This window comes from Blennius ocellaris (genome assembly GCF_963422515.1).
Source record: "Blennius ocellaris genome assembly, chromosome: 16".
Lineage (NCBI taxonomy): Eukaryota > Metazoa > Chordata > Actinopteri > Blenniiformes > Blenniidae > Blennius > Blennius ocellaris.
Window position 1 is genome coordinate 7,273,530 of NC_137665.1, and position 25,825 is coordinate 7,299,354.

General features: G+C 42.3%; 1 protein-coding gene across 1 annotated transcript in view; it reads left to right on the forward strand.

Annotated features, from left to right (window-relative positions):
* The window catches only part of cep112 (centrosomal protein 112), a gene marked incomplete at its 3' end in the record, with an annotated part of 92,855 nt that overhangs the window by 48,987 nt on the left and 18,043 nt on the right, over window positions 1-25,825 (forward strand). Inside the window, exons 21-23 of the mRNA XM_080511911.1 lie at window positions 5,966-6,196; window positions 16,744-16,806; window positions 22,028-22,177. Of these exons, the coding sequence (XP_080368037.1) occupies window positions 5,966-6,196; window positions 16,744-16,806; window positions 22,028-22,177 (444 nt within the window). The remainder of the gene's footprint in view (window positions 1-5,965; window positions 6,197-16,743; window positions 16,807-22,027; window positions 22,178-25,825) is intronic.

Genomic DNA, 25,825 nt, shown 5'->3' on the forward strand with positions numbered 1-25,825 from the left:
GCTACAGTTGAAAATGGTTCCCGATCATTCTTACTAAAGGGACAACGTTTAGGCAATTGTTACCACAACAAATGATCTTGTAGCATAGCAGTTTCTTGTATAGTCATTATTAGCTTGAGTTTTGGCAGGCTAAGTTATCTTTAAAATCCAGAAACAGTGAACACTGAAGAGGAAGTGTTATTTTATTGTTATTTTTAAGTTTTCATTGCTTCTGTGATGTGTCCTTGTCTTGTGTTTTTTTTTGGTGGATCGTCTTCCACAGCTCTGATGCCACCAGCTGAGATATGATTTGGTTTTCCTGGTGGTTGCCGTCACCACAGGACCTTTTCTGCTAATGACATGCCGCCCTGCTCGTGTCAAAGTGACGCTTGGTTTGACAAATCTCAGAGTCTCAGGAGGTGACAGGAAACAAACTTCCCCAGTCCTCATTTCATATTCTCCATTCCTGTTGGCTGGTGTAGCATATTAAGCAGAGATGAGACGCTCGCCTAATGTCAGATGGTGCCGCGCCAGAAATCAAGATTTTGGCTCAGGCCTCAGAAAGATGGAGAACAACATTGTGGGTTGTCTGAAATTGATGGGGATGTGAATTGATTTGGCTTCCTGTGCGAGGACGGATGTGCTGTTAAAAGAACAAGAAGTGACACACCAGCAGCAGATATGTTTAAAAAAAAGAAATGGGGAAAAAAGTATTTTTTTCCACGTTGGGCAAGTTGAACAATATATCTCCCAGAATGAAAATATTAGACATATAATGTTCCATTTTACACATCTTTTGAACAAATATGTGGCTAAAGTTGTAAAATTAATATCCTTGTGGCATTTATAAAGCTCATTTTATAGCACGGGCCAGAAGTTCCTTGGTTTTCAACATTTGTTTCATGTGTCATTGAGTCAGACAGTGCATCAACAGCATTATTACCATTGTCCATCTCACAACATGTAACACAACCGGACAACCCAGATACGTGACTCTTGAATCCAACACATCAGTTGACGAACAGTTGTAGCGAGACAGTTGGCAGGAAAAGAAAGCCGCTAACGTCAGTCACACACTCTGAGGAAGAGTAATACTCAGTCATCCCCTTGATGTGGCGGGACACTAATAAATGGCGTTCCAGACACTTGGCTGGTGTTTGAGAACCAATGAAGGGTTGCGGCAGCTGAGTACAGAGGAGCTAAAAAAACTCAGGCGAGGACGAGTTGTCCTCATGCCACCTGAGTCTTTCTGAGGCTTCAGCCACGGCACATTAAAATAGCTCTATTTGTGTAGACAGGGCTTCCTTTCCAAGTCATGTCACACTGTTGATTTGTTAAGTTATTTTTCCTTTTCATTCGATGTTACCTCCATGTTGCATGATACGATATCTTAAGTGAAAGCAATAGAATTAACCATATGGATCCAGGCCCCGGTATGTAGTGGGCATCCTGCCAATTCAAGGAATTAACTCACAAGTCCCAGCCTTGTGCACCTGCGTGTTGCTGTTCTCTCCAAAGAGCGATCTATTTCTTGGCCTTTTTAAAAAAAAGAAATGTGAAGGGAAGCTTTCTGTTGGTTGTGTATCCAAGATGATGAAATATGTTGCTGTTGAAACATGTTTGCCCGCAGCCAGTTGTGTGTTGTTCTGTTAGCTAATCAATGCCCCCCGGAGGACAAAGTCGTTTTGTGGACTGTTTTTTGGGGGGGGAGGGGATCCATCGCCAGCATGCCCTCTAACATGCCCAAATCCTCATGTCGTGGCCTTTCTCGCTTACTTTTCCAGACTTGTACTTTATAGATATGAGCCCATGGAGTTTTTAAACTATATTTAACATTGCAAAGAAAAGCTATATGAGTCACTTAGTCACTACAAGTCACACTAAAGAAGAAACCAAAGCCTTTTCTCCTGTTTTAAACCGCTTTTTCTCACATTATTGGAAAATGTTTTTAGAACTGTCATTGTGTACTCGTTACACAATAAACCTGTCTTATCTTCGAAGACAATGTTTTTTAAGAATATAAAGATTCATTGTATTACATGGCAAAACAATTTTATGTATTTATATCTGCTCTATTGTTCCCAACACTCTGAAATGTGTGTCTGTGAGGCTTTTTTAATTGTCAAACATCAGTAAGACTTTGACTTCAAGAACTAGGGCCAGCATTAGAAATTAATTTGAGGCCTTGTTTTGCAAACATCAGAATTTTGTTTGTTCTATACAAGACACGTCATTCATATTTCCCCTCATCAGCTCCTCCTCAAGCCTCATTTTATGGGTATTATTCTCCTGAATAATTATGCCTTTTCTAAAGGACGGTACACACCATCTGGACTTCAAACAGCATGGCAGAGAGCGAGAATCTTGTGAGGTCTTTCTTCTGGGCTGTGATGGACTAAATAATGATGCTGTCAATTTTTCAAAGCCTTTCAATCCCAAGAACGTGATTAAAATGAGTCAAATGAAGAGGGTGATGACAGACTCCGTCAAAGCTAAAGAGAACACGCTCGACAGATAGACCAGGGTGCACGCTGATCGTCCCGACGCGTGTGTGCTGTCACGAGCAAAATGATTGGTCCCTGACTATCGTCAAGTGAATCTTGTTTTGTTACACAGTGATTACAGGAGTGAATGAGTATCCCACCGAGCCAGCATGTCATTGTGTTTGTGATTCTTTAAATTATTTCATCACATCCTGCCATGTGCGCCTGAGTGTTTATGTTACAACTCAGCTGTGGGTTGTTTTTTTTTTTTCTTCTTCTTCTTCTTCTCCCTGCCTGCCATGGAACGGTTGATCATGGCTGAAATCATCAGTAAATGCTGATGCTCTGTGATGTGTTGAGTGGTACAACATGCTCCCTTTCAAACCACGGATTCATTTAGAATGTGCATACATCCCATCTTAGATTTCAGCCAGATGCATTTTTATCTGGCTGACAACACCAAGTCATTCATTATGACACTTTCACTCACACTGGCTTTCATTCTTGATGCAAAAAGCATGCGTTCACCCATTGTATTTATGTTAAGTTGAATCTAACACTAATGCATTATTTATCCCTGATTCAACGCACGGTCCAATTCATTTTTTCCTATTAGTTAATTTTGAATGTTGTATTTATTTTTGAATAAGATTAGTATATTGTACACATCAGATTTGTGTCTACTTTCGAAGTCACCTACTCTCTAACAGAATAATGATTCAAACATTATGGTCACTCATGTTAAGAGAATAACTAGCTGTTTACATGGACACAAATAATTGTAATGTCAGATTGATCAGAATGAAAATTCTAAGTGAGAAGGCTCATTTCCTTATTCCAAATGAAGACCATGGATATGCTCTTTCTGACCATGTCTCCTTAATTGAGGTTAAATCCTTACTGTTTTTCAGTTTCTTGCATGGTGTTTTGAAAGGATGGTAGTGATAAATACATTTTATTCACCTTTTCTCAAATGTATGATCACCGTAGTCAAGTTACCAGATTAATCTTCTGCACTGGAAGGATTCCTGCTAAAGCTCAATGTGGGATCATGTGCACATGTCATGAATGGCAATTGTCACAGTGCATTATGGGATGCTATTCTCTTTGCATGAACAATCACACCACTTTATTAAAGTGTTTATGTAATTAGGACAATCTGATGTCTCACTCAGAATGACGTTTGGTCTGGATCCACGTCCGCTTGGTATTTCATATCTTCACCACTGCATGTGTTATGCCAGAATTTAAGAACCAAGAAAGGACATGTTCTTGTTAGTCATTGTCACTAATAATATGGACAATAATAATGTAGGAAATAGGTTTGATGAATGATGGGCTATGTTTTAAGTAGGGCTATGATCAAAGTCGTAACAATAAATATGGTTCAATTTCATTTTGGTCTCACTGTCACTCATGAACTAATGTGCACAAATAAAAGCGCAGTCATACTGGCATAAGGGAATATAGGGACAGTGTCGAGATTTTTTAAAAGTTAAGCACTTTTTTTTTTTTTTTTTATGTTTGTGCCAGCTGAGGAGTTAGTGAAAAATATCTGGCTCGCATGAGTCTGGACACACATGAATGTCAGCTGCAATTCTGTCACTCAACTGAGACTTTCACAGTAATGGTCTCATTACGTATTTATCATGTGTCATGAATTTAGAAACATTTTTACTATTTAGCATATCAGTAGAATATTTACAGTCGTCTCTCGCAAATATACAGAACTGATTACCCGCTATCGCTTTGGATGTTTTAATGTTTTGTAAAATCAAAATGACAGACATCAAGCAGTTAAACGGTTAAACTTCTGGTGCTATGACTTCCTGTCTTGTACAGTTGTGTACACTGTACCATTTGATAATGAAATATTATGGCCTTATTGCTGCTGGTGACACGTTCTCTTCAACTGAGCACATTTTCTCGGCCTTGTACAACCACTCTATTCTCTTCTTATTCAGTATTTAATTAAACACTCATCATAATAACTCATGCTCTGATGCATCTGCTACGTTCACGTTCTTCCAGGAGAAACATGCTCTTTTGGCTTATTGAGTTTCAGAAGATTGCCAGTGCCTCTGTTCTAGGAGATTGTACTCTAACTAATTAAAACACGTTTTAGAAGACAGATCATCTGCATTTGTTAAAGAGACAATTATACAATAAAGACTCTCGAGGGCTCAGATCTAATAGCTGTTTGCCCTTGAGGACACACATGAAGCAGTAAGACGACTAATATTGAAAGACAAGGGAATTGGGCATTGAGAATTGCATTTTTTTGTTACTTCACATTCTTTGCAAACGTGCTGTTATGCGTGTGTGTGACAACAAGGCCATGTGTGACTGTCTTCGTGTGCATGTGTGTACACAATTCGGTGGGTGCCAGTGTAGGAGGGATGCAGATAGCACAGAGCCGCAGCATCTGCCTGTTTTTGTGACACTTCTTTGAAGTCTCTTTGATTTTCCCCACTGCACACTAAAAAAGACTTCAGACACTCTCTGTCTGATTGCCTTAACGTGGCGTTGTCCTGGGATGCCCAGGCATTTAAGGAGAGGGAGGGGACAACGAGGCTGAGCCCACAGTGCAAAGCAAAGTAATAAAAAACTAAGTAAATGAAGGGGAATAATGAGGGTGTGCAATAGCCAGGGAATACATGCAATACAGGTAGGGAAGTGTGAAACACTGCAATGCATCTTAAGCGCTACCTGCACTTAACTACGATGCTTTTTGTACATAATGTTTTGTTTGCAGATCACTGGTGTTTTCATATTTTGCATTTACTTCTGGTGTTTGGCTGCAGGGAAACTCAAATATATGGCCATTTGCATCAAGAAAAGTCAAATTTTAGGAATAAAGCCTCTTCACTGTTTCCTTCACTTACAGTTATTATCGTTATCCTCATAGTGTGATGTAGTTTTGACAAAACAGTAGTCTGTGCATTTCACTTTGACATCTCCCAAACTCTTGAGCAGCGGCTTCATTGTAAATGTCAGACCAGAATATTTCTGGTTGTTTCAGGGGTCAGGGGTGGCACTTATTAGCATTCCTACTGTGTAATGTTGACTTTCACTGGCAGTGTTATTAAAGGCCTTCTTTTTCTGGGTAGAGTCAAGGCTGAGTAGTTCAAAAAGAGAGAGGTCAAGAGAGAGGTCAGGCCATCGCTACAGCCCCCACCCACATCCACACAGAGGAAAACAGAAACATTTAAGGATGTTTATAAAAACTGCTCTTCAGAGATTAACTGTACAGGCCCTCCTTCACACTCACTGTATTAGATTATCTCTCTATATCAGCCCAGATCTTTCCTCAAAGCTTTACACCTACATGTTTACTGAAAGATGTTCTGAAATAAATCATTTTCTTTCAAAACACAAACTTAGTATGTACTTCAAAGTGAAATCTTTGACATGATGTTATGGGGGAGGGAGGAAAAAAAAAATTGGCCCTAATTGTCATTTATCGAATTCCACTCACTGAGCATCTCTTTATCTCTGTCCAGACAATCTCAGATTTGGAAACCCAGCTGTCGATGCTGCGTGAGGCGCTCCAGCAGGTCCGGGCCCAGCATAAGCAGCAGCTGGCGGACATGGCGGCGCTCCAGGAGGAGGAAAAGCAAAGAGCGATCCTGGACAAGGAAGCATCCCTGGAACGGCTTCGCTCTGACATGAAGAGAACTTATATCAACCTCGAAAGAAGCCACCAGCAGGAGAAGAATGCTATTGATGAGAAGGTGAATAATGATAAAGAGGTTTTAGCGAACCAAACAACTCTTTGTTGATTTCGCCAATGAACACGGGAATCCTTATTTTAATCCAGAAATTACACATTAATTAAATTTTTTATTAAAAGGAATGAATTCACTCTAAAGCTGCTGCTTCAAAACACCATATGCACAGTTCTACCACGTTGTTACCAAGTCTCATTTACTTAGAAAAGTCAGTACTTTTGCTCCAAACAAACCCAAAATGCATCAATCTGGGCTTCACTGTTGTTATTGTTGAAAAGCCACATAAGCATTGAGATTGTTTTTTCCAAGCCATATCCATTTTCACTTCATTCTTGTCTGCTTTGTTTCATGCTGTCGCATTTAGTGATGTCGTGACACATATTGGCTTCACCTATGTCCCCATGGTTTTGTAACTGGCCTTTCTGACGGAAAGTTTTTGTTGTTCCAATCTCACCACTGACAGGTCATCACAGTTTCCTGCTCAGAAGGGCGTCAGGTGTAAAAACATGCGTCAAATCAAACATACAGATTACCCAGCTTGAGAAAGACGAGTAAGATGGTCGAACAGTTGGTTGGTTCAATTGCCTTTTCGATACTTTTTAGTATGTCTCGCAGAGGCATTTGTGCACTTGTGTTGCACGCCATACGGATCGGTGCACCTGCACGTTTGCACAAGCCCTCAGCTGATGCTCACCTCTGCATACATCTTCTCCTCGACTCGCAAACAGCACGTCTGCTGTGAAACTCACGCGGCTTTAGAGTTATTGAAATAATTTGCCTTCAAACAAACATCAAAGGAGGCTCACCACAATATTTCATGCTATTTCAACATTCACACAGAGGGTTGAGTAAGGTAACGGTGCTGACACAATCAACACCACGTGTACTTTTGTCTTTGAGGATTGAAGCCTTTTTGGTAACACACCTGTCCTGGGATATATTGTTCTGAAATGGGCACACTTGTCGGGGCAACCGGGTCAAAGGGTCAGTCATAAGTACAGCCATTATCCAGCTTTGAATTTGCTATCTTGACAAACCAAGAAATACTTCAATTATGTTCAAAGGTCCAGTTTTTTTTTTTTATTGCTTGCTGTCTTGCTTTCTTTCTGTGTCACATTCCCGCCTCTCGCCACCTTAGAAACTGGACCCACGGCTGGGAAATCGCCCATAATCTTTTGCTGGTCTAGCAGGAAGCTGACCTAAGGTGGTGTTGATCAGAACCTAATCCCTCAGCAGGACCCATCAAAGAGAGCATTTTTCATTAGACACCATCCTACGCCAGCTGCTCGGCATTAGCCCGAGAATGCAGGGACCTCGAGAGCACCCAAGCGGCCATTTTGGCTCCATATGGCACACAGAACTGAGAGATCCGGGAGAGAGAAAAAGTGTGTTTCTCATACAGTAATCCTCATTTGAAGAAAACACGCTATTTACTATCAGTCTCCTGTTTCTCTTTTAGATGTGAGGGCTGTTTTGCAGTAAAAGCTTTAGTAGGTTTTTTTTTTAAGTACGCTTTAATTTCTTTCTTGCGTTCGTCTTTTTTTGTACACGGTAAAAAAATGACCCACAGTTGTGGCGCAATCTGGAGTGGATTCAAAGCAACTGGGCCGAATGTTGAGCTGAGACTGATAACACTATCAGCAATGTGCTAGTTTCACTTTTTATGAAAGAGATTAATGATTTCTTCATCCTTTTTTGTCAGCTGAAAGTGCATGCTTCTAAAAAAAAAAAAAAAAAAAAAGAAACTCACCAAAGGTCGAACGTCTTACTTTTCCCTCTTTTTTGTACTTTTTAATCTGTCTCCAAGTTTGACTTCGGAGTGGGCAGAGAAAACTTTCTCTGCTTCATTGCGCCCAGTTTTTTTTTTTTTCTCTCGTTTTTTTTTTCACATGGGATTGAAGTCAGCTGGGCCTCAGATCCATATTGACTCGTTCGCCCTGTTTTGTAAGCTGAAAATTTCTCATTCTTTTGATGCAGACAGAAATGCTGTCCTCTGCAGTCCACCATGCTCTTGGAAGCAGAGCCTGGGCAGGCCAGCTTTTCCCCTTTCTTTTCTTTTTTTTTTTTTTTTTTGAACACATCTCCCAGATCCTGGAAAAAAGGCCAGAGAAATCCATTAAATCCATGAATGGATTCTCATCAAAGGCGCGTGCATTTAAGGCAGAGACAGAGGAGAGAGGAGGATACAGGGGGATGGAGGGGGGGGTGTTTTGGGAGATGTTTTGGGAGAAGACAGTCAAAGCTTTTGAATGGAATAATGAGAAACAGAAAATCAGAGGAGATAAGATGAGACGTTAAGATAGTTCCATACATTTGATCTGCGTCAAACGGAAAAGGGAGATGGAAGAACTGATGGAAGCAGGCTGAGGGAAAGGTGTGTGGGGGTTTGTTAGTGTTGTTGCTATTGAAGTTTATCTTTGTTAGTGTCTTCCTGTATGTGTGTGTGTGTGCGTGTGTTGGTGGTGGTGGCGGCGGGGATGATGGGGGTGTTGGTGTGTGAGTAAATTCATACAACCCAAGACCTCTCAATCTCCATTCTGCACTAAGGGGCCTGTGAAGCCGCCTCTGAAGCCGCCTCTGTGCCTGATAAAGACACCTCATCTCTGGACTGCAGCGAGCACGCATCCTGCCTCTCACCCACACCGCCTCCATATCGAACTTTCTTATTCTACGCCACACTTCCAACCTTCATCTCTCACCCCCTCTCTTTCTCTCTCTCTCTCTCTCTCTCTCTCTCTCTCTCTCTCTCTCTCTCTCTCTCTCTCTCTCTCTCTCTCTCTTGCTCTCTCACTCTCTCTGCCACATCCTCACCCCTGCCTTCAAGTTATGGCAAAGCTCAGAGCATTAGGGCATTCTTTAAAGACTTGACTTTAACCAGAAATGTGGGCTAGGCAGTGTTGAAACTGTTTTTTTTATTTATTTTTTTTTTTTTTACTATGCGTAGACACATTTGTAACCCGCTGGCATGAAAACACAGGTTAAATTGGCAATAAGTGCTTAATAGGCAGTGATTTAATGAACTTAAAGTTTGGTTAGCGGTGGGGGGGGGGTCCTCGTGCTGCACCTTCACACATGCTCACTCCTTGCTTGTCAATTCTAGACATCTGAGATAAAGCGAGACAAAAGCTCCGGAGACTTCAGGTTTGATAGGGAATGAATAACATCTGGATCCTTAAATCCATATTCACTCATGGTCTAGTTACTAGAGCTCTTTGATGTGTTGGAGAAGATTAGATTTACAAATTTTGCCTGATACGTTTGTGTAGAGCTCGGTGTTTCTCTGGGAGTGTGTTTGACTTGAGCAAAGAAAGCACACACTGAGCACTCTGTTACATATTACATGTACTGTATACACATACTGTATTTTAAAGAGTTGACTTCATAAATCTTTCAGATTTTAATATTTTGTGTTATGTCATCATGCATGTACTGTACATACAAAAAAAAACCTGCATATTCACAAAAATAGCAACAGTGACAGAAGATGTTGAAAGCTCACACTTTCTGATATTTCCTCAGGCAAGTAGTGGGAAAGGAATGCGTGTGTGTGCATTTGTAGTACCTCAGAGTGTGTGTGCGTGCATGCCTACACATACTTCAGATCAAAGGGCTAGAGCATTTCATCAAAAAATAACCGAGTGTGACAAAATCACCTGCAGGCAAACGTCAGCCAATGAGGAGGCAGCTTTTTGGCAGGCAGTAGCCAATCGCTGCACCCTGTGTCACAGTACCAGTGTCCCCCTGGCCATGCCCCATTTGACTTTCTTGACATGAAAGGCACGGCAGAGTTCAGTCTTCCCATGACACACACGCTCACACACACACACACACACACACACACACACACACACACACACACACACACACACACACACACACACACACACACACACACACACACACACACACACACACACACAGAGGTTCAGAACTGCAAAACTGGGGAATGAAGGCCTCGACACTGCAATTAGTCTCTTTTGTTCCGCAGGTATTTCTGTTTTCTTGAAGGTGTGTGTGTGTGGTGCGTGCGTGTGTGTGTTCAGAGGTTCTCTTCTAAAAACGTGAGTTTGCTGTGTGATAATATATCCCCTGGCTGCGAATGGAGCTTTTCTTTTCTTTTCTTTTCTTTTTTTGGCATTCTCACTCATTGTGACATGGCACCACAAATGTATAGGTTTTTCAGATGACATAACACAGTTTTGACACCAATTCACCCCATGTGTTGGAGCTGATCTAATCTGATCTATAAACACTTATTTAAGCAATAACATCTGTGCTTAGACGGTGGGGGTGTGTGAAGAACGCAAGCCTCTCGCTAGTTGTGTTCTGCAGCAAGTCGCCTTCGAAACATGGAGAATGAGCGGTAAAATCGCATTTCAAGAAAAAGATCTTTTGCTGGAAAAGACAGTGAGGCAGCAAACTTGAGATTGTAGCAGGTGCAGCACTATTTAACAGCCGCTATATCCCAGCTAAAAATAGATGAAGTCTGGGTATACCCTGGACTTGTTTTTTCATCCATCACACTACAAACAGAGAGACAAGCAATCGCACATCACACAATCATCCAATCATATTACAATACAACAATACTACAAGCAATTGAAGCTCACTAGTTAATCTATAATGCATGTTATTGGACAGTGGGAATAAACTGTGACCAAACAATCTAAAAATCCTAAAAGTAAGTTTTCAGTTTTAAGCCATTTCACATTGTTTATAGAAATAATTTTGGGCTCTTTGCTCACATTCATTTAATTGTTTTTCCCTCTCGCCTTGTCGCAGAAAACTGCAGCAGGTATTCGGTAACCCAGTTTGGGAACAGACTTCAAAATGTCTCATTTAGCTCGTGTGGTCCGTTGAAGTCATCTGTTTAGACTTTTTGTTTGTTTTGCTGTGTACAAAGCTGAGCATGCAAGTCTTTTTAAGTCGCTGGTGATGCATCTGTTTTCACCAATTTCCCACGTGTGGACACATGTGTCCCTGACCATCTTCAAATGTGGTCTCAGTGATTGGATCTTAATGTCCCTGCAGTCTGTTGCAGTCCCGTCCATATTTAGAGCGGTGCACTTCTGTCCAGACCACCCAAGACAGGTGAAGTGCAAAACATACTCGAACTCTACATATTTCCAAAGGACTTGCAGCTTCATTGCAAACTTTGTTTGCTATGTATTCTTTTATACTCACAATGTATGGGCCTTTTCAGGTTAAACATCCTCATTTTCTCAAATGGTGGAGCTTGTCAGTTTTTATTCAGTCAAGGTGTATGTCCTGAAGCAGTGATCACACGAATAAAGCCGTGGTATGTCTTAAAATCAGCACTTCACTTGCAAGGTGAGGAATGCAGTTGTGTTTAAAGAAATAACTTAAATGTGATGAGACGTAACTTTTTACTTGTAAATTACCAAACTACTCTACGAGGCAATTTAAAAGGAATTCACATTCTGACACATCGTATCACATCTTATCGCTTTGGAGAAAACCACTTCTTGTATTTCCTCCTCAAACGACACAGACACTTGAACATTAAAGTCAGGATGAAGGGACCTGACAGAGGCTGATCTGGTAGTTGATACAGTTTTCCGTAGTTCTGTTCACACCCTCTCTGATCCTGACCCCCTGAGACATTCATTCAGCCTCGGCGAGCTTTCCGTTCTCTCTCTCAGCCAGGAGATGGTGGTACGAGGTTGTTGTCATTGTCGTTGTCATGCCTATTTCTGGTTCTTCTCCAGTGCCTTCTGTCACTGCCGACTTATTAGTTTGGTCTTTTGCCATGTGGAGATACACCAAATCATATTATTTACTTGGTCATGGATTAGGTGAGAAGAGAGGGGAAAAAACACTAGCTCTGGGATGATCAAAGGGGGCCCACATTCACCTCACATTGACAGACAAAAGGATCGAGGAGGCAGAGCAAGGAATCTGGTTTTTTGGAGACGGGGAAAAAAACAGGAAAGTTCAAGATGTTTTCTCGCAGGTATGTCGATTATAGGATCAAGGTGTCTGAATCTGGATTAGTTTGCTGATGGTGTATGTTTACATCAGAGCAATAAAGATTGTTTGTGTGCGAGCCGATGTGTTTCCATGTGCGTGCGCATGCCCAGACCTATGCGAGCGCCTCGTTTCCTCAGTGCACCATCGGGCCCGGCGGCGGAGAGAGAGCGAGCGAGTGAGTCACCCAGCAGATGAAAGAGTCAAAGTAAAGGCTCCATCGTCCCAAAAAAACATCACACAGCTCCCTTGCTCACTTTTTGAAGTCATCCAAGAGGAGGGAGGGAAGCGACACACTTTCTCAATCGCATTAAAACATGGCGTCAGGCAGCTCCCATCTTGTTGCACGGTATAGATTATACTTCGGTTTGAAGTGGAGTTTTAAGTGGGACACTGTGATATCGGGCTGTGTTTTTTGGGTTAACGCCTTACTTCAAGTCAAAATCATCCTCCGTCCCAACATTGGAAACTCTCGCTGAATATAGCGGGAATGGAGACGCTAACACATGAAAGACTAGAAAGATGCAATTATGACTTTTGAAGTTTTAGTTAAACGACGAGTTGACTTACTTCTTTATGCAGATTTATTCCTTTCATAACGGTCACATTAGGTCAAGATCATCCACCTTCAAATCTTCACACAAATATGGATACAGATCACATGACACTCTTGACCTGCTCAAAATAAGAGATTCCCTGATTCAGCAGCCACGTCCGTTAATCACCTCAAACAAATCCTGTCTTTTGGGGTCGATGTTAAGCCCATTCCCACTTACGGTAATGAATGTAATTGGTTTTATGATATCAAGAACTGTCTGGTAGAGTGTTTTAATCACTGAACGTACAATGCGTTGCATGCATTTGTGCATTTGATGTGTGTTTATCTGTGTACAGCAGCTCGCGTGCACGCATGATGCATTATTTCTGTACGGCGTGTGATGCAGCACTGACAGTGAGCAGCGGGGATGAAGAGAATCACAACTGACAGGCAGTGATGGCAAACTGTGAAATGGAAATAAAGCCTCTTGTCATTACAGCAGCAACTCTCACTTGCGCACGCCGATACGCAGGCGAGCGCAGCAAGACAGCAATGATTACAGACAAACGAGCAAATAACATCTCCCAGCTCTCCCTCGCTGGCAGATTGAACTCAAATTGTTATGAGAGACATGCGTGGTGAACAGAGAATCATTTTGAATGCTTACAAATACTGCTGCCACTAAAACTGAAGGCTTTGTGGAGCAATGCAGAAAAGCTCCACTTTGAAATCAGATTTTTTTCTGTTGTTGTTGTTGTTTTCAAGAAATGATTCCCATAAATCATCTCCCTAGTGTGCTATATACAGCGTGTTCTGTGCTGGGTGAAACTACCAACAATCATTATAAGACTACGTTTTATGACTCATCATTGGCTTAAAATGTCCCTGTTGTTAACCCCGTCACCTGTCAACTGGCAGTCGCAGTTTCTCTTCTCTGTGCGTGGAGTGATATCATCTTTGCGTCAGCAACTCTTGTGCAAAGTTTTACATGTTTTGTTAGAGTTCAGCTTCAGGCTGATACTCAAAACCGTAATTGTTTTTTTAGCAATGTGAGATGATTGGAAACATATTCTAGTAAAAAACAAATGCCATATGGAAGTAATATCCTGCCCAGGACTGAACAGATTCTCAAAATACGTATTTTTTTATTTCTACCACTGGACGTGTACGTTCAAACTCTGGATATGCGTTTGGCCTTCATGTATTATTGTTCATTCTCTGTATTTTGAATAAGTGTGACTTCTGTGCAAACCTTTATGTGTGCGAGAGAAAGTTGTCCCCCTGCTTTGTGCCACTCCCATCATTCCTTTTTTGTGTGTGTGTGTCTATATGTGTGTGTGTTTGGCCCGGTTCCCACTGCAGATTATTAATTAAGTTCTGGTAAGCAGTGCATGCCTTGCCTTCAGATCTACTTCCACTCTCTTTAGCACACACTCACACATGCAGACACATAAGTGTCCATGCACACGCTCAAACACACACCCACTTCAAAGCAGCTGCACTCCACACTGCTAGGATTAAGAGGCGATTGAAGAGCCTGATACAGCCTCAAAGTGCCTTCAGCACAAAAATGCCTTTGGCAGGGCACAGGTAGTGTCTTTGAAAGTTCTTACACACCCGCACAGACATACACATATGGCCGAGCTTTTAATTTAGCTCTGTTTCTCCTTTTGTATTTGTCACAGTCCAGTTGGGCTATTTTTCCTTGCATGTACAATCCATATATTCATCTACTTCCAGGCATTTTTAATGTGCGTTTAGACGGTTGAGCTGTATAATGTATGATGCTGTACAATGCTTCCTGCTGAATTCCCCCGAGTCCCCATAGGTAAAAAGGAATAGGCAAGTAGCGAGCTCTTTATGTTTTTATGAAACATCTGAGCCTGTTTGCATGTCAATCTCACCATATGTTTCCATGAATACATGAACTCACAGCCACATACAGTAAACTACACAACCCATTTCGTATTAATTAAAGTACAATTGCGAAGCTATTGATATTTATCGTTTGACATTAACATTTCAACTTCTGAGCCACTTCATATCTTTGATTTAATTTTTAAAGAGATGCGAACAAAGACAATGACAACAAATCAGAGCGAAGAATTTTAACACAGAAATGATCTGGTAAAGTCCACAGTGGCAGTTAACAAAGATGGAGCAGTCCCGACACATTAAAAAGAGACAACAAATGTGTCTGCTATAAAGAACATGGGGCGGTGGGGGCTCCATTTGCACCCTCCGCCACAGACCATTCATTCTCTCGCCTTTTCTACACCCATCTTTGTCTCCGCTCTCATCAGCTGCCTGTAAGGCCCCTAGGGACGAGCGGGCTGCCACTCAACGCGTCCTGGCGCTGGAAGACAGGCCCGTATCCTTGGTGACGGCTCTGTGTTTCCGTGGTGACAGGTGTGTCCGTTCAGAGCGGATGGTGGTGTTTGTCAGGAAGTGTTTGGATGGGGTGCAGAGTCCAAATGCAGCTCAGGTGTTGATGGCTGGGAGGCGTGCGCTCAATGGGGCCGTGTTTGTTCATGAGTTGTCTGTCTGCCAGTGACTGTCAGAACGTGTGTGTGTGCGTGTGCGTGCGCGTGTTTGTGTTTGCGTGCGTGCATTTGCTACACTTTTTTAAAAGATTTCTGCAGAGTTCTCTGGATGTCTGAAGCTCTGCATTCCCTCCTTTTTAGCAAACTGCTTCAGGATCGAAAAATTATAGGCACGCTGTTTTTCAATCGAGTTCAACAAATAAAATACAGGATCTTTTTTCTTTTTTTTTTTAAATTCTGTGTTTTCTTGATTGAAGACGAAATGATCCTCGCAGCAATAAGACAGCAGGTTGATTCCCAGGTCACTGCCGGTCTGTGTGGCGTTTGCAGGTGCTCCCCAATCCAAAGACATGCACAGTACGTTAATTATAAATCACCAATTAACTATTTGAATATGCAAATGTTAATGTGTGTCTGTGTGATTTGTCTTTCTGTGTGGCCCTTTGATGGACGAGCTCATTATCAGCTAGGATCAGTTCCAGCCCCCGAATGACCCTATGTGGGATGAAGCTGGTATAATGGATGTACTGATTCAGCTATCCATCAGTAAAACAGGATGACTGCCACGAATGGGCTCAAATCTGTGTCGTGCACAGTCGATTGACATAGTGGCATCTAAATAACATGGACATAGTGAAACACTTTAAACTGACAAACCCAAGAGTATGAAACTTACACTGTTGAAAAGACTTGCCTCGCTTTTGAAATACTGACCTGTATCCCCCATTAATTTGGGACTTAGTGGTTCCACAGCACTTGTGTAGACCCCCGTCACTATGCTTACAGACAGCCATTGACATCCCTGTGGAATTCCAGCACTTCACACCTAATTATCTCACTCCACTGTTCAGCCTCTCGTTGAAACTATGGCATCACAACACAGCCAGCTGAAAGGAGACGGATCTTGTATTAGACACTCGCGGTCTTTGCTTCCAGCTGGCGAGCTTCCCATAGACAAACAACAGAAAACAAAGAGACGAGCAGAGCTCAATAAACTTCTAACAACAATTTCCATTCACTCCTATTCTGTTTCCACCCTGTTGAGTCTCCCAGCTTCTCTCGATCGTCTCGCTTTTTTTTTTTTTTTTTTTTTTCACCCTATAGCTAATTGGCAGCAACATTTTAATTCCCCCCATGCCCCTTTCCTTGTTAAGTGATGAAATGTTGGCAGGGGATCAGAGGGGAGTGGTGCCCACTGTGCGCCATGCCCGTCACTACCGGCTGGCACACATGAGCGTCGGCGCTGGCGTTGTGCCAAGAGGCCACAGGCCCGCGCCCGCGCCCGCGGGGACGCACTGCCAACAGGCAGAGGTCATCACAAGTGTGTTTGTGCGTGTGAACACGAGTCGTTAGTGAAGGTGAGGGGTCTCTGTGCACTTCCTCGCTGAAGATTGAATTTCACTTCTCTGTCTCTTTGTGTCTCTCTTATCCACCTGTCCACATATCCCCTCCTCTCACTGACGCCTTCCCTCTGGTTGCAGAACAACAGCAGGCTGAAGCAGCTTGAGAAGGAGTACAGTCAGAAGCTTGCCAAGTCTGCACAGGTAATCACTCTTCTCCTCTGCCCTTCTTTTTTTTTTTTCCCCCCCTTGTTGTTTTAATTTTTTATTATGATTTCTATTCTGTGTGTCAGTACAGCCCAGATGTACTGATGGGACAGGTGAAGACGCACATATGACAACACAATCACTCCTCGAGATGCAACAGGCCTCTGTGCCCCTTTACCCCGAGCAGACAGACACAAAGACATCAATGTCTTTGTGACTCGCAATGTTTGTGCAAAACAAAACCACACGTTCCAATACAGAGGCTTGTATTACAGTAGCAGCATCCCAAATTTCACTGAGCGAGAAGCACAGTGACTTCTCGCTCACCTTTCTTGATCTCGCCTTTATCTGTCTGTGTAGAGGTCATGGCTGGAAACACTTAGTCGTTTGAACTGACAGTCAAGATAGTCCTTTGAGATTCAAACTCTCTTCGAGCCTCAATCAAGTTTATTGTAATTGCTGGTAATGACCGATAAACAAGAACTACATTTTACTTCAAATGGATGTAAAGAGAGTACGTTCTTGAGGTGAAGATTTATATGTGTGGTCAAAAACAACTCCAGATTGTATCCGTCATTTTTTTCTGCATTTGGCTTAACTCGGCTGGAATTTGAAAAAGACTAAATGTGTTTCCTGCTGTCTTATAATCCAAATAAGTGTTGACCTACTGGCTCCCGTCTTGCTCTCTGCACAGTTGAAGTCAGAAAGTTGAGTGTCGTATTTTAACCAAACTACGCTCAGATTCCTGCTCTTATCACTGTTCAATTTCTTCTGCATTGCAGAATAAATTTAAGGTTCAGTGTGAAAAACAGACCTTTGGATGTTACAGCAGCATGCCATGCATTAGCCAATTTTCTCCCTCATCTTCATTTTTTTGTTTTTAAGTTTAGTCAGGATTTCTTTTTCTGTGCTCTTTGAGTTGCTCTCTGTCTCCACTATTGTGATCTTGCTGTAGCACCCATAGTCCAGCAGTGCAGTTCAGCTCTTTCATGGGAGCTACAAAACCTAAACAAAGCACTAAGCCGCCGCAGAGTCTTTCAAAATCAGAAATACAAACTGACCGTCAAAGTTCAGTTGCAGTCTCTCGCTTCTTCTCTCTCATAATTGTCCTCTGTCTGGTTTTCTCTTCTCCCCCGGCTGGCCTGAGAAATGTATATAAATGCCTCTTAACTCCATGTCCTCTTCCTCCGTTTCCCTGTCATGGATTCGTCTGGCCACACTTCTAATCAAACACCATGTGTTTGACATTATTCCCTGCCCCTCCATTTAAAGGTAATTCTTTTTCTTTAAACAGATTTCTTTTGACACACTTTGCCATTCAGGGGAACATCTTAGGAAGGTCAAGCGCCTCTCACCTCACCGGTTTAAACATCCCAAACATCCTAAATACTGTTTATTTTACAAGAGAAAAGCGTTTTCTTCTTGATTATTAGGTTAAAATATAACAATCATTCGGTCATAATTGCACCCAGTTACCCAAAGAGGAGATTCAAAGAGGGGGTTTTGTTGTTTTTCTTTCTTTATTCTCCTCTCCAAATCCCCCCATTTTTGGGTTGGCTGCGAAGGCTCAGAGTTGAAAGCGGGGTTGACAAGCAGATGTTGTGAGAAAACGGTAGCTTATTAAGTTACACAATGCCCTACTTCAAAAGAAGCCGGATGCTGTGCAAGAGTTCAGCCATATTTGCCCGCTTTGGTGGTGTAGTGTGGCACCGCAGACGGGCAACACGTGATTCATCCTCTGTTTTGGGGACACAGCGTTGGCAGAGTTTTAGCAAACAGCACTGACTGACAATAAAGAAGAAGTCTTTGTGTGCAGAATTCAACACCTTCGCCCCGGCGTGTTGGTATACAAGGGGGTTCTGTTGAAGGTGTGGGTTTGATGCAAACATTTTAATATGCGTGATTAATGCAGTCTATTTGTCGTGGGCTTGGGCGGCTTTGTTTTAAAAGGTAAAGGTGGAACCGAGAGGTTCTTGTTGCCTCCCCCTTGGGGCAGCTCAGCCAAATGTAAACAAGAGGCCTTTGAACCTCAAAGGCTAACCCTAGTTGTTAACCCCTTGGTGTCTGACAGGGGGCATCGCTCTTGAGCTCCGCTGCATGGCTAATAGCCCAATTAAAAACATACCATGCCATACATTATCCTGAGGGGACTGGAGACGCTCCACAGAGAGGGTATACGTTTACTTTCGTGCGCACACAAATCCCTCTGATGCACATTACCTCGTTGCCTTTGTCTCTGTTATGCTGCGGCCACACACACACACGCACACACACACACACACACACACACACACACACACACACACACACACACACACACACACACACACACACACACACACACACTCACTCACTCTCTCAGACTCTCCTAATTAGTGTCTCTCCTATCCGATCCTGTGTGTTAAGCGTCTAGCTGTGAGTGGTCCTCCTGGGTGACCTGTGAACTGAACAGGGCTGCGCTCTCTTCCCCCACTTAATGATCAAGTTACAGTGGGTGGTAGTTGTGGTGCTGGTGGGAGATCATTACTTTTTCCCTGACTGTCCACCATGGGAGTAGGTAGAAGGTGGACTGAATTGGCCATGGGAGTGGAAGCGCGTTAGAGGTTGAAGTCCATATGCAAATATACATATTTTATTTCATCACAATACTGCTTAATAAGCTTTGTGCTGTTCACATGTGACCCTTTATGCATAAATTAATTAAACAGGATTTCTGAGATGAGTTATTTCTTCTGTTGCACATTTGCTTTTAAAGAATTAAATAGGAATAGTTTCTCTTTTCAGTGTTTATGCTAGAGATTAACACATCAAACAAAACATCACACATGTATGATTAAAAACACAGTGCAGCATTTGTCCAGTAAAGAAGCAGAAGTTATGATTAAGACCATTGGGCTCATTTCTCATTGGACTTTTAGTCCTGAGCTGACCAGAATCAAAACTCTTTATTTTAAAAGTTGTGTTAGACATCTGGAAACGTATGGCCATTTTTGGTGATTTCAGTCACGACGCTTGATTGAACTGCCATTTTGCTCAAAAATTTGTGCAATTGGCAGCTCTTTAAAACGGTTATATAATACACAAAAACTTGAATCACCAACAATTTATTGAGATTCTCATATTGTTTTCACCATAAAACCATTTTTACAATGAATAGATTAGATACATCAGTCTTCTTCAACACAGAAGCTTACACAGACCATCACATAAACCACCTTAATGTCACAAGTCATACCTTCAATAAATATCTTAACAACATTTGGGATATTATATATTAACATATGTCGGGATATTTCGACATATGTCGGGATATTTCTTATTAAAAGATTGTAGTTTTAATTGTGTGTGGACTACTAGTTCTAATGTTCCCTTCAAATATTGCAAAATCAATTATCACCCTCGTGAGATTTGAGATTTTATGAAGAGACTTTAAAAACACCCACCGCAATAAGTGATTGTTGTGGAGCGTCTGAATTGTTGGTTTTCTCCAGGTACTTTGGGTTTTGTTTTTTTTTCCTAATAGTTCAAAGAACACAGCCTTGGTTAATTGGCCACTCCCAACTGCCCCAAGGCGTGGATGATTGTTTGTTCTCTCTGTGTCATCCCTGTGATTGACTGGTGACCTGCCTGTTAAACCCGCTTCTCCACCTTCCGTAATCTGGGATAGACTCCAACGTCACGCAGCGCTCACTACAAACACATGATGGACAAACAACTGGTGAATCAGTTCGGCGCAATATCTTTAACATCAGAGTGACAATTGATTCGTGTTGCAATCTAGTCTCCGTTTTCCCGCATGTGGCACTGTTGGGCGTGTCACGTCATGCATGACGTGCATGACGAAACAAAAGAAGCTGCACCAGACTCTGTTGATTCAACATCATCTTGTGGTCTTCGTTAGTCACCTCTCCATTAACAAACAGGTGAATAAACACCAGGCATGCTCACCCCCACCTTTTCTTTATTTTTTTTTTATTATTTTTTTAATTTTACCTCAGGTTCATGAAGAGGCGAGTCTGCCTTCAGCCCTAAACAGTGAAGCCAGCAGGCTGGGAAAATAGACAAGTCTCACCAGACCAATTATAGACTTAAAAAGGCCTGGCTGACTATCAGACGGAGAAAAAAGGTGCCGTGTTGTGTGTGTGTATATATACAGAAATAACAAGACAGACAGCTGAGTTCACCAGTTTAGAGTGCCGCCACCGCCTCGGGGGCTGAGGACCCGCAGATGCAGGGAATCCATATTGCAAAATAATCATTATAAACAGAAATGATGTTCCCATAATAATGTGCCATTTGTTGCTTTCATGTGGCTGCCCCACTGACAAAATAAGCCTAATCTCCCTCTCACCCCTCGCCACCCCCTTACTGTCTCTTTCTGTCTGTGGTCGACCCACGCCACTTTAGCTCCCTTACTCCCACACAATGTGCAGATTCCAACAGGGCTAGTCCTCCAGAGTTTTTACACGGTAAACAATTATCTGTATAGCCCTGAGCGAGCTGCTGCGCCCCCCCTTACAGACACACCCCCCCCCCCTCTCTCTCTCTCCCATCCCTCTCTGTTTTACTCTCTCTCATCTTCTCTCAGCCTTTCTCTGACAGTGGCTTAAATAGAATGTTAATTTTGACTGGAGGTTTTCAAAGCCCAGGCACTTCCTTTTCATCTTGGTGTGCACCGCAAGTTCACCAACACAAAGTCATTCTGCTCTTCAAAAAGGAAGTTGTTTTTTCCTTCCTGTCTGTCTTTTTTTTTTTTTTTTTCAAACTCACTCTCTTCTGTGTCTCCTGTCTCGTCTCAAAAAAGACATGAGACATGAGACTCTGGGAAAAAGCAGCATTTCAAGGTGATTGTTAGCCTCATCCGAATCCATGACAAATGTAAAATGCATTTCCCATCTGATGCAGGGTGGGTTTTTTGGGGGGGGCTTTTTTTTTGTGCGAGACCAGCAAAATGAAACAAATCGGAACAACATTTTTGTTTTGGAAACATATTTTGCATTTTGCTTCTGGCAGCAAGATTTCTGTCTTTGATTGCTGTTCTGAGTCTGTTTCTTTCAAACACAAACATAGAAGGTACATATACCACAGGTAGCAGCAGGTCGACCATATGTTAATATTTCAAGTTAGTCTTTTACTTCTGTAAAGTAAAACTCGCGTGTGCATTGGAGCTGACCCTTCAACATGATGGATTTTTTTTCTTCTGTTCTTCTCTTAACAGCTCATTGCAGAGCTACAAACATCTGCGTGTGATTCAAAGGAGGAGGTTGTTCACGTGAAGCGAGCGATGGAGAAGCAACTTGAAGATGGGACTGTCCGCTGGGAGGAGGAACGGAGGACACTTACTCACCATGCTGATCAGGCCAACAAGGTCAGTGTTGACCAAAGTCTTTTCCACATTTAACCTAATCACATTCACTGTTAATCCTGACGCCACGTACAAGGGTGCCGTGTAAACAGGCGAAACTGAACTTTTCTGAAACGCTGCTACTGCGCCTGTGTACTCCGGTCATAGTAAATAGCTCTGTACGTGCGCAAGTAAATTGGCAATACTTTGAGCTGCTCACTCTTGAAATTAGCATTGCTTCTCCGATAACGTGTACGACACCATCATCGGGTGCGCATGCAGAGACATTTTTTAATATACAGCAGAGACTGAGTGGGAAAAAAACATTGAAGAAAAAGTTTGTACATTTTTGAATGTTTACAGCATACTTTTCTCTGCGTGCATAAAAAAAAAAAAAAACACACGGGTGGTCAGACATGCAAACTACATCGTTTTTTGAGTGTTTCTGTCTATGCAGTGTTTTGGAAATGCAAATCGTTATTGCTATCTCATAGCCACACATAGATCCATAGGTGATGTCTATGAACGATACTAACTGCCTCCATCGAGAGTGCCAATTTCATTTGGGTGTTAGTTATGGATGATAACGTAATCATTTATCGTTATCTGCAGATGGCCTGACTTGCTGTCCGTTTTCATTTGCGATAGGAATACCTCAAAGCGACATGCTTTAATTCAAGAAAAATAGAACACTTTCCTGACTTGCATAATCGCAATATTAGTTTGCCCACTTTTTGTCAAAATGAAGCTGCCTCAGGAATGCCTCCTGTTTTAACATCAGTGAACCGAAAGAAGACTTTCTTCTAATCAGTTCTTTCATTATATATAGTTTATTTTACATTGTCAGTTGTAATGAGAGATTATAGGGGGAAAAAAGGAACCACTTGCTGCAGTCATGCCAGTGTTGGTCAGTCTCCCGGGGGCCGAACATTTTATCTGTGTCTTTCTTTTCTTTGAGTCCTGGTAGTCTTACACACTTCCTGTCCTATGGCAGCAGTCTCTGTACTGTTCACACACAGAGGCAATCCTTTAGATTCAGAGGGAAAAAAAGGGGGGGTGTGTGTCAGTAAACTTCATCCTCTAAAAAAGCCTTGTCTGGATCTGACTTTTATGGAGTCGACACGGGTCGCTTTTCTTTTGTTAAGGCCCAGTCGCAGTTTGTATGCATGTGCTCTGTCATTTTTATGGTTAGTTGCAAACTCCATAGTGTCTTTAAGTGGCTTGTGTGCTCTGTGTCTGGGTGAACCTTATAAATCTGTCTGCTGCACCCCACTTCTTAAGTCAGGGCCTCTCTTTATCACAACTGTCATTTGCTTTTACAGTTCAAATTTATATTCCAGCTCGGTTTTTCACATTTCATTTTATGTATTCTTACTAGTGAATATGTTTCTAAACATGGTCCAGTCTATAGTCCTGCAGGGCATGGGCTACCAGGAAGAAATCTATAAAATATTTAAGATACTCGTCAGTTTGTTTGGAAAAAAACAATACGATTTGAAAATCTGCTGTCCTGCATATCAGACAACCATTTGTGAATAGTGTTTATTTTGTTTGGGTATTTTCTGGTCATCATCCAAGTTCATTCAGATTTCTTCTCTGAATTTATTCTGCCTTTTCCTTAGCAACCAGACAGGAACACATTCACTGTAGCAGTAGGTGTGGCTCACTGAATAAAGAGTTGTTGTGTCTGGGATCACGACATGTTTCCAAACACAACCTTGTCTGTTTGTGGCTGCAGCTGCCTCTTATAGTAAAAGGGGGCAGGTCTGCGAGTCTCCCCCCAGATCTGTGCTCTGTCCAGGCCTTGAGGGGCCTCGGTCCCCCCACACTTTTCTCTTTACATGTCAGGTTTGTTGAGAAGTGGTTAACTCAGTCCCACTGTGAGACATCTTGTTTTCATACATAAATGATTGACAGTAAAGGCTGACAGTAGTTTATTCAGTCCAGATCCATCGCTGGAGCTCGGGATGATGCAACTTCACCTTGAGAGTACAAACCTTAGAAATTTTCCTCACTCTCATTCTTAAAATGACACATCCTGCTTTTAACAGGATGTTCACACTGTGATGAATAAAGCCGCAGGAACGTATTTTTAATGGGATTTCTGACACAAAGATACAAACATGTTAAGTTTGGTAGGAATCACTTGTCACCGGATTCTCAGTCTTGAGCTAGACACTTAATGCAATTCTTTTCCCTGCCTTATAAACATTTGAGGCAATAGTTTCTATTCGGTCTGAGTTCACTGTCAAACTGGGTAATAAAAAAAAACTGCAACAGCGTTCAGTTCTGCTTATCGGTTTCGCCGACATTTTGACTAAAACAGTATTCACTTGGCTTTTACACAAATAATGTCTCATCAGTGTGCATCGCAGCTTGATTATCAATGTTAGAGAGACTTGGAGCTTCTACAGCTGGCTGCACTTGCAGCATGATCAGTAGCTTTGTTGCTTGTCATCCAAGTGTACCATGACACAGCGCGCACATGCAGTTTTCCCCCTTGTAGCCTGCGTTACAAGGCACGGGCTTTGGCGTCTGTGCTGGAAACAGACAACAGCTTTCTGTTTCCATTATCTGTCTCCTCATTATAATGATCCCCCCCCCCCCTTGTAATAACCACCCGCTAATGAGACACCAATTAATGGTTGAATCGCTTATTAAAGACCAGACATGAGGGGGAGCAGAGAGTCAGTGGGTGAGTGGAGGGCAGGACTGGTCAAACAGCAAATAAGGCGTGAAGGGATAAAGAAGTGAAGCAAGAATTTGATGTAAACTTGAAAGACACGGGAGAGGGAGCTGGGCGAGAAGGGGAACAATGAAGGGGAAAAAAGGGGTGTGAGAGGCAACAAAAGGATGGAGGAATTGCGGGGATTGAGACGAACGAGGGAGAGGAAGAAAGAGCGAAATGGCGCAGAGCTGTCAGCGGGCCATCGGAGGGAGTGTGTCGCCTGCTGACATTGTTTCCATGCTGCTCACTTCAAAGGGCTGGGATTATGAAGCGAGCGAGGGGCTTCAGACAATGGGAGGAGAAGAAAATAACATCAAAGTTAGCCGCGCATTTGAATTGGGATAATCCCAAAACAGTTGTTCTGAATGCACGCTGCACCGGATCAGATGTCCCTTTTTTTCCCTCACCAGCCCCATTCTGCTGTTTCGAGCCTGAATTTAGCTCCCTCTGTGGCTCGACTGTACTTGGACTTCTTAAATGTGGGTGTTAACTGCGGAGACCTTTGTATCTCGTAAACCCCCTTTTTTTAGAATAACGGTCGTACAGTTAAGTATGCTCATAATCTTGGGTTTTTTTGTACGTGTATATGACATTTAGATGAAGGAGTGTATTTGTGTGGTGTGCGTGGGAGCGTATTATATGTGCATATACACACATAACAAGCATGAGTGCTTGAAAGTGTGCCTGCATGGCATGTTATTACAGACAGGGACCACGGCTCTGCATTCCCTTTCCACTTTGTCTGAAAAGCAAATAGGTTAAATAGCATAATGTGTGCCGCAAATAGTTGTATATTGAAAGTTCTGTCCAGATGATCAAAGCTCAACAGCATGGCAGCAAATGGCAGTGTTTTGTTGTCCTATTTCCATGCAATAGATTTCTGTGTTGTTAATCGAAGACCTTCTCGTATACAGTCGCAGCGAGGGTTATCTCATTTTTCAGTC